This window comes from Cyprinodon variegatus, unplaced genomic scaffold (assembly GCF_000732505.1).
Source record: "Cyprinodon variegatus isolate N-32 unplaced genomic scaffold, C_variegatus-1.0 Scaffold101, whole genome shotgun sequence".
NCBI classification, from domain to species: domain Eukaryota; kingdom Metazoa; phylum Chordata; class Actinopteri; order Cyprinodontiformes; family Cyprinodontidae; genus Cyprinodon; species Cyprinodon variegatus.
In genome coordinates this window covers 21,863-32,257 of record NW_015150554.1, presented here as the reverse complement: position 1 = coordinate 32,257, position 10,395 = coordinate 21,863, and the positions used below count along the sequence as shown (strand labels likewise).

The 10,395-nt window shown below is 37.1% G+C and overlaps 1 protein-coding gene across 1 annotated transcript in view; it reads left to right on the top strand.

Annotated features, from left to right (window-relative positions):
- The window catches only part of LOC107084469 (toll-like receptor 13), a 57,143-nt gene extending 48,328 nt beyond the window's left edge, over nucleotides 1–8,815 (top strand). The window contains exons 3-5 of the mRNA XM_015374358.1: nucleotides 7,285–7,698; nucleotides 7,869–7,992; nucleotides 8,575–8,815. Of these exons, the coding sequence (XP_015229844.1) occupies nucleotides 7,285–7,698; nucleotides 7,869–7,992; nucleotides 8,575–8,815 (779 nt within the window). The remainder of the gene's footprint in view (nucleotides 1–7,284; nucleotides 7,699–7,868; nucleotides 7,993–8,574) is intronic.
- Nucleotides 8,816–10,395: the final 1,580 nt, after the last annotated feature.

The following is a 10,395-nucleotide window of genomic DNA, read 5'->3' as shown; positions in this document are numbered from 1 at the left end:
TATATCTAAGTTCATTAGATTTGCATTTGTAACTTAAATGATACAAAATCATCTTTCAGGTTACTCTTCCAGTCTAGACTTGGGATTTTTCTTTTGCACCTCTTTAAACTCACAGTCATTATCATGTCTGCACTTTGGTCATGTCAAGTATTTTTTTCTCCACACCCCACTTCCCCTTTGTACTTTTACAGATTGTATCTCACACACACATAAAAAGACATCATAGGGCAAAATGGTGTACAGTCTTTTAGGCATACATTAAAAAGAGCAAAGACAGAATCAACAATTTGTAAGTTTAAACTGATGTTTCTATTGACTTATACTGTAAAAATAATCTATTAAATTTACAAAGTCATACAGAGCAAATGTGTAATAAAGTTCTGTTATTACAGACATCAGACAATGTCTGCAACTTGACTGATCTGGTGTTTGTCCAGGTTCTCTGTACCCTGGCCGTTCTCGGATGATGCTAAGAATATTCCATTGCCTCCTCCACTGTCTGCTCAGTATAAAAGACCTGCCTTGGATTACGCTGTAGCTGCACATGTGTCCTGCTTCAGTCAAGGGAAGGTCTGAAGCCAGTGTATTGCCCTGATGTGTCAGAAAACTCCCTCTGTGTTTGCAGTACCACACAGTAGGTTATCACAACGTGAACACTTCTCCCGAAGAAGTCCCAGCACCAACTCATAAACAACCTGCAGGTCAGGTGTCTGCATTGCCTACAGAAAGGACACATTGTAATGGATGCTGAACCTTGGACCCAATATTCAGCAGTCAAACTGAATGTTTCAAACAAGTTTATTGAAAAACAAACAAAAAGAGAGCGACAGAGACTCATTGGAGTGGGTTCTTGGATTCTCTGCTGAGACAGGAATCTTGGGTCAGTAACAAGAATTCTGAGTGGAAAAAGACTAAAAAAAGTCATTGACCTGGTTGAGAGTTCAGCCCGATTCAAAAAGAGGAGAAACCCAGGGACCGCTGCTTGCGGCCATTACCGCTTCAGAGCACAGCGTGTGGGGGAGCTGGCACCAGCCGACACATAGCAAGCAACAATGTCCGTTGGGGATAATCCAAAGCCGAAATCCAGTCCAGAAATTGTGAAGTTTGCAGATGACACTACGGTGGTGGGCCTCATCAGAGAAGACAACGACCAGGACTACAGTGAGGAAGTTGAGCAACCGATGGGTTTGTGCAGAGATGACAGCCTGATCCTGAACGTGGAGAAGAAGAAGGAGATCATCGTCGACTTCAGGAAGAACCAGCTTAACCACGCTCCACTTCTAATCAACAGCTCATCTGTAGAGATGTTCAGCAGCACCAAATTCCTGGGGGTGCACATCTCAGACCTCACTTGGACTATGAACACAACCTCAAAAGGGCACAGAAGTGCTTGTACTGTACTTCCTGCGGAGGATGAGAAGATTCTACCTGCTCCCACCCATCCTCACCACCTTCTACAGAAGCACCATAGAGAGCGTTCTGACCAGCTGTCTCACTGTTTGGTGTGGAGGCTGCAGCGCCTCAGACTGGAAGAATGCGAGAAGAATGGTAAGAATAGCACAGAGGATCATCGGGGCTCCACTCCCCTCCGTAAAATACTTTTTATCCCGTCACTCCACGTTCAACTGGAGTGGTTGACCTCTGAAGACCCCTGCATATCATTTTTCTTTATATTTTCAGAATGACAGGATCACAGCTGAAAAAATTTGCTGCACAAACATGCCGGAGGTGATTGACACCAATTTTGACTTCATAAGAAGCAAGAGAAGCTGGAGGTGAAATTGTTTGGACCTAATCAGCCGGACATCAAAATTGGCTTGGCTAACAGCATGCAGTGAGGCTAACACTTTATTCTGCTGTCTTGACTGCCTGCCTTCTTTTTCAAACATCAGGATCTGACCCAGCATGGATAAAGACAGATAGGACTGATTTTAAGGACTTTTTAGAAAAGCCAAAGATGCATGAACAATCTGGGATTCACATGGAAAATAATTTTAAATAGTTTAGACTTCCATTGATTTTCAGTTATTTTCAACTCTTTCTATCCCTTTCTAGCCCTAACCCTGAAACTAACTCTAAACCTAACCATCACCAATGCATACCTCACCCTAACCCTAACCCAATTGACACCTTAGCCCTAAACCTAACCATTAGCAAAATAGCTCGTGAGGACCAGCAAAATGTCCTCACTTTACAACAACTGTTCCTGATTGTGATGGTGAAATTGTAAAAATTGTCCTCGTTCTGTTGCCTTGACAAGTACACATACACAAACACACAGTTGTGTAATACTATTCTTGTAGGGATTTTCTATTGTCTTCAATTCATATTGTATTTATTTTTATGGCTTTACCAAGAAATGTAGCATATATCTGTGACCATATCCCCCAGGGTAACACAATCGTGGCTACACACCCACACACACTAAAAAGTTCTCAGAATTGTTCAGGTTGAACAACAGTACAAGTCAGTAGGCTATAACTGGAAGCTAAATGACAGTTTCCTGTTTGCTTTCTGCGTATTTAACGCAAATGTGTAAGGCTGCAGCCCACAGATCATCTCTCTGAAGAAAAAAATGAAGAACTGAAACAGTTTGTGCTTTTGCCATGAAAGATGAAGCATGAAGATATCATCATTGACAGTAAGTTGCAGAAATGTATCTTTTTCATAATACATTTTACTAACTTTGTCAATGTATTAAGGTTAGCATAACCAGCTATAATATAAATGTAAGGGCATAAACTAACCAAGCAAAGAAGGGAAGTATTTTTTTTAACATCATAAGACGGTTAGAAAAAAGACACTGACTTTTCAATTGTGTTTTTTCGTATCTCAGCTGACCAACCTGACAAGTATGTGCTTATTGATATGAAATTTTTTTCTTGTCCTATATGTTTAAAGCATCTTATTAAATACAAAGTATACACAGTCTAGACCACTCTGGCAACATTACGTTGAAAGCTGTTTATACTGAATACTTGTTTATGGTCACCATAATCAGTAAAACTATTTTTGTTTAAAAGTTAATATCAGCATTCACAAAGCAAGTTTCTCATTTTTACTCCTAATCCTGTCATTCTTTTCTTAGTTATTCTAGCATTCCTTATCAGGGCTCTCAGCCAATCAGAATCAAAAATACTTTATTTTATTGCCAAGTAGTATTGTTTACACATACAAGTAATTTGTTATTATGATGAGGTGCTTAAAAGTTAACATAATTAAATACCAAAATATAACATTTTAGAATTAAGAAAGGCAAGCTTTACAGCATAGGAGCACAGTGGCAGTAGTTGAACATGAACCACAATATTAAATCAGAGCATATACACATTATACATATACACATATAAGGATGTCTGCTTTTTGTTGTTAATTTTTGTTTGTTGATTTTTGTGGGGTTGTGCAGACATGTCTGGAGCTTTTATTTATAGGCTGCAAGGTTGCAACACCACACAACATGGAGATGTAGAAACCTATTGTTCGGAGTGATATTTATTAGTCAAATTATTAGATATCTGTGGGTGTACCCCAGAACCCCAGTAGAAGCTGTGACTTATCTATCATGTTTTTGTGTGCTGATCTCTCCATGAGCTTTCAAATACCCCTTTTCCACTTGCCAAGAAATCCATATAAACCTCCAAACAATCGGCTTTTAGTGGGAGTGGAAACCGGTGTCAAACACCTCTGCAAGCAACATGGGTAAAAATCAACTTCAAACGGCCTGGCCCCCGATCACGAACAGTGGGAACATCAGACCCAGGTCGACTCGCTAACTTACGTAATACCATTGAGCACGAAGAACGTAAGTCACAACATTGTGTCAGACGCATCTGATATAACAACCTAAAACAACTCTGCGGGCATTTGATTAACTAGCAAAGAGACATTCTGTCGGACAAAGGAGTGAAACGAAGCACAATGACGACGGCCTGGCTTCTTTTCATGTTGCTGTCCATTGTTTACTTTGGAATACAGCTGTGTGCAAAGGAGTTGATATAAGATTCTGCAGCCTCTTTAGGCTCATCTGGATTATGTATCTGGTTGATATGACAATACCCCAGTTAGTACAGTCCATACATGCCTGAAGATGCTCCACAACATAAATCGTCTATTTCTTTGATGTTTTAGTACAGGTTTAAAGAGATTTCATTTTGGTTAGTATACAGGAAAAAGATGGATCAGCGTGTGAAGAAATTGACCCAGAACAGTGCAGGGGACACTGATAGGCAACATTTGCCATGGTCTAACAATGGTCCAAACATATATTTTTCCTCTCTGTTTGGATATTTTATATAACAATGTGTCTTTTCAGACTTCTTGACTAAGGTTTCACTTGATAAAAATACAAAAAAAAATAAATAAATAAATAAAAAGTGAAGACTCAATTCTAATGTAAAATTGAACAAACTCTGTACATGTTTAGAGTTATGAGGTACATTTTCATTAGTTAAGATGCATCATGCTGTATTTGATATAGAGGATCTAGCTGCATCATGCAAAAGCTATTGTTCTTGCTTGAACCAGATCTTAAATAAAATATGGGGAAAAAAATATTAGTGAAAATATCTATTAAAGGGTACTAGAAGAAAAAAGTAATATAGAAAAATTGCTGACTAAATTTTCACAACTGTCTATATATTTAACTTAAAAATTTAGCATTAGCAACATAATAATAATAATCATAATAAAAAGTTCTATTGATTTAGATTTATTATACTTTATTGAATTTGCGATTGAGACTGCAATTTATGGAAAGTCTGTCACTCAGCTTTTTCAGAACTGTGTAAATAAAATTTATACTTACAAATCGCTTTTGACTTTCACAAACTTCTGGAGATTTTATTAATTACAATTTCCAATGAAAATTTTTGAAGAAGAGTTTGCTTTGATTTAGTCACAAACACAGTTTTGGTAATGTGTATTTATTAAGATTCCAAAAAACAATACCAAACAACCCAACTGGTTTGAAACTTGAGAAGGGCTGTGATGCAGATCTAAAAACGCATCGCATTCTGGTTAGCCTTGTTCGCTGAGAGATGTCTTCCCTTACTCCTCTCCTTAAATATATTTCATCCATATCAAACACTGAAAAGTTGCTTTTTGAACTTTAGCACGGACTAGATTTTATTGATTTGTATATCCCTTTCTTTTTCAGATTAACACCCATGAAAAACAGAAACAGCTTCACAACCATGAAAAAAAACATGGCTGCAGCCGAAAGTTACTCTTCATACCTGATTCTGCAAATTTTTTGTCTTCTGCTTTGCTTTAACCCTTCACTGGCTTTTGCCCTGAAAAAGTGCACAATACTTTATCAGGAGAATCTCTCTAATGATCTTTCTTTGGACTGCGCAAACAAGAAGCTTGTAACTATTCCCGATGAAATTCCAAAAGATGCGGTTTTGGTTAAACTCAACAGCAATCAGCTAAAAAGGATTAACAAAGGAGATTTTCTGGACATGTCAAAGCTGAAAATTCTGGATGTAGGAGAAAATAACATTTCTGATGTGGATGAAGGTTCCTTCAAGGATTTAGTCATACTGGCAACACTTAGAATAGCATCAAATACCCTCACCAACCTGCCTAAAAACATATTTCAGGGCCTTTCCAACCTGATTTCTCTTGACCTCAGTCATAACAGAATTCAGTTCATTCATGAATTAGCTTTCCAAGATTTGACAAGCCTAAAAACTCTGGATTTAGATTATAATAAACTCCAGCAAATTGTTCACTTTCAGCCGATCTTCCAGCTACCCCACATACAAAGGGTTAACCTCAGTCACAATTCATTTTTATGCTTTAATACGACACAACTTTTCAGAAATTTGTCCTCAAATCTTGAAGAGTTAATTCTTTCCACACATAAGATGAAAACTTTTAGTATCTCTACACCAGTGTTTCCTAACCTCAAAAAGCTAGTTCTCTATAGAAGTCATTCTGCACTGAGGTGGAAAACACCTGATAAAACCTTACTCAGGAACATAACGCATTTATACATTAGTCAGCCTGTACTTTCCTTGAAAAGGTTCAAACAAGTCCTCCAGAATCTTGAGTCATTAAGTAATCTCAGACTTAATTACTTGGACAAGTACATTAAAGATTTGCTATCTACTGTTTGCAAATTACAAAAACTAAGAAAGCTGGATTTATTTCACACATATCTAAATAGCATGACTTTGAAACTTGCACCTTGCTCACAGCTCACAGAACTAAACCTGACTCAAACATATATAAATGAACTTCCAAATGGCTCAATACAGACAATGAAGAATCTAGTAACATTAAGTTTGAGTACCAACACTCTTGTAGAAGTTCCATATGATATTAGGACACTCTCAAATCTTCAGATCCTAAACATTGAATTTAACCTCATCTCCCATCTTAGCTGTGAGGATTTTATCAATACAACCAGTCTTAGAGAGCTTTCGCTTTACAGTAATTGTATTACTAAGCTGAAAAGATGCGTATTTGAAAATGTTAAAAATCTAAAGCTTTTAAACCTTAGCAAAAATCAACTGCGGACAATCAGAGGCACCTTTAATGTTTCCCTTCACAGACTTGAGGTCTTGGACATAAGTGACAACAAAATAATGATTCTAGAAACAGGTTGCTTTCAAGTTTTACAATCTCTGAGGCATTTAAATACGGCATCAAATATTGATACAACAATCAAACGTGAAACATTTAAAGGCCTAAGCTACATACAGGTTCTTGTGGTATCACTTACACGTAATTGTGAACTAAATGTTAACGGATTAGAGCACTTAGAAAATATAACAATCTATCTAGTGACTAAATATGCTTCAGAAATTAATCAGACAGATAATTACACAGTTTCATATCGTCTAAAGTCTGTGAAAAGGATTACATTCATCTCCAGAGTAGATCCCTCTGGCTCCCTTCCTAGTGTACCAATTCAGTTGCTCCAGCCTATGAAACAACTGCAGCATTTTACAGCTGTAAATGTACATATAAATGCTGTATTTGCCAACATATTTCAATTTAACCCTCAACTCAAGAGTATGACATTTGTTGAGACTGATATGTCCAATTTAAATCCAAACCTTTTTCAAGACGTCCCAAAACTGCAGGCTCTTGATCTCTCTAAATGTAAGATCAAGGATTTGGATTTTATTGTACAAAGCAATCTTTCTGCACTCAGATATCTAAAACTGACTGAGAATAAAATCACTGTCATTAATGAAACTGTCTTCCAGTACCTGCCTTTTCTAACATACTTGGACCTGAGCAATAACCCGTTTTCCTGTGAATGCTCAAATGCAGGTTTTATTCGCTGGGCAAAAGACAACAAGCAAACACAAGTAGCAAACACATCTCAGTATATATGTGAATTTCCTTTGCCCAAACAAGGAAGCTTGCTGTTAGACTTTGATATCCTGTCCTGTCGGGATGATGGCACCTTTTTCTGCTTCATTTCCAGCACCTGTCTTGTCGTTCTAACTCTTCTTATTCCCTTCATCCACCATTACCTAAGGTGGAAACTTGGCTACACCTTTCACCTCTTCTTGGCCTTTCTCTATGATAGCAAGAAAAGGAAGAAGGGAGACTCATACAGGTTTGATGCTTTTGTGTCCTACAACATCAATGATGAAGACTGGGTTTATAGAGAGATGCTTCCCATGTTGGAGGAGAAACAGGGCTGGAGACTTTGTCTACACCACAGAGATTTCCAACCAGGTAAACTATAAGAAATTGGTCTTCCAGGTAATCTCTATTTTCTGGCAATGAATATAAAAAATATTAGCGAGTATTATATTTTGGCAAAGGAAGTAATTTTATTATTGTTTGCCCTGTGAAAGCTCGCAGTTTAATATACAGATAGTAAACCACATGTATCCTGTCCACAGGTAAACCCATCATAGAAAACATCACTGACGCCATTTATAGTAGCAGGAAGACCATCTGTGTGATCAGTCGCAGCTACCTACAAAGTGAATGGTGCTCCAGGGAGATCCAGATGGCAAGGTACAGGTGAAATCTCTGATTATATCTATTTTTTTAATACATATGGGAGGAATGGAAAATGCTTTATTAATGCTTCAATCTAATATCAATACCAAAACACAGAATCAAAAATACAAAAACAGACAACTACACCTAAAAAATATACTACAATCCATGTAGGCACATCCTTCAGAGTTTCTGATAGCAAGAAGTGTCTCAATCTGGATTTTAAAGCCTAATGTAAGTAAAACAACAATTATCAACCCTACTGTATCATTTGAGTCCTCTAAAAGCAATCTAAATTGATACACAAGGTTTCTGATCACAGCATTTAGAGTGGGTATATTATGTTGCATGCGCAACTTACTGGCACTACTCCAACGAAGGACCAAGTATTCTGATTACTTTCTATTCTGATTAAAGAAATTACAAAGAATGTTGATAAAAGGGCTGATGTATTTTCAATATTTTGGCAAAACATGTATATAAGAATACAACATCTTTTAGTTGTATTCAAAGTAACCATAGCGCTAAATAACTAATTCAAATGGGTTTGTGTCAAGATGTAGTACAGTACCAACACTCTTTACTTTTTGACTAATTTTGCAGCTTTCGGCTGTTTGACGAAAAAAGGGATGTGCTGATCCTGCTGTTTTTGGAGGAGATTCCTGGTTATCTTCTATCTCCGTATTTCCGCATGAGGAAACTGGTAAAGAAACGCACTTACCTGAGCTGGCCACAGGCTGCACACCACCCAGGAGTCTTCTGGCAGATGGTCCAGAGGGCTCTGCACACAAGGAACGCCCTTACTGAGAACACAAACAGGCTGACCGGACCAACAGGACACTGAGAGAGATCACAAAGTTGTCAAATTGCATACAGTAATCCATAGGGGAATCATAACATTCTCCCAAATTAAATAATGAGTTAAACGGTTTTATCATATGTTACTACTTTTATTCTCTGTTCCTCTTTCTAAATTTGTGCATATCTTTAAAATGAGCATATTAACATAAAAATAGTTGGTCTGTGCTAAAAAATTTATCATATAGAGGTTACTGCTTTAACTGTTTTGTGGATGTTTGTGGATATGTATGTGAACTATAATTTGAAAAATGGGAAATTAAATCAGTTACCGCTTGATTGTTAAGAAATTATTTAATCTAGCTGAGGTAATTGAGAACTGTATATATATATTTTCTATACAATTCCTTTTATCTCTTATATTAACTGTAAAAAAAAAAAATCTAGTTCGCAAGTGTATCTGTTTTAATGCCAAAGTAAAAGTCTTAGAAAGAGCATCGGCAGCCTTTGCATGTGTGAGTGAGTGCGAGTTATGCATCTCCTCCAGAGAGGATCTTTGTGGAGAATCTGGGTAGCCTACACAGGTGAATATAATCTTTCTCATCAGAGTGCTGGGCTTAAAAGAGCAGCAGAGCCTTCACTCAGTGTTGGTTTCGTGTGTTGTTGATGTTGTTTCATTGCTTTCTAGTGTCTTGCTTCCCCTGATTGTTTTCCCTGATGTTTATTGGTTTTTGTTTGGTTTTCCGTATTTTTGGATTTGGGATTTTTGTAGTGATGTGAGATAAACCTCATTAGGCGTTTGAACCATTTGGCTAAATTGCTTCAAGATCCCCACAGTTCATGAAGCTTCATGTAAACATTTCATCACCTACTGGTGGAGTGCCGAACTACAGTTAGTTATAAAAACTGCAATTTTTTGCAGTTGGTTTTTCTTGTTTTTTTCCCCCCATTTAAGTTCCTTTGCATTGTTAATGATTGGTTTGTATAATGAAATCTTTTGTAAGTTTTTTTGGTGTAAAACGTCTTAGAAGAGAATAATCATTTTAGGTACACTATTTTTCTGCCATTTTGGTGAAATAAGCTCAAGCAGACAGTAAAAGTGTTTGTGAAAATTGGGCAATGATGAGCAACTGAAAGGTGTTAGTCATTTTTATTCAAACATATTTTTTTCCATAGTTTTTGGTTCTAATCGGGTTGGTAATTATGTGTTCAACCAATCTTTTGGCTAAACCAGCCAATCTAATTTGGTAGTGTTTTTACCCAATCTATATTTTCACTAAGGCGAACCAATAGAATTCAGTCTCATTAGCCAAAATACGTAAGTATAATTGCAACTTTCAAAACTCTAAGGTGGGTCTTGAACCAACAACCTCAGAAGTGAAAGACAATGTCTTACAGCTGACGCCACCGGTATTAATAACTGTTATACTCACAGCAATAGTACTTAACACTAAAGTTACAGCTGTGTCCAGTGGCTTGCTAAGATTTTGATCTTACATTTTTCAATCTAACTAAAACGGTTTTAAGCAACTAGATTGGTTGGAAAAACAACCAATCTATTTTAGAATCTATCCAACTAACAGCAACACTCCTACAAACGCCCACATCATGAATGATGAAGTGCTT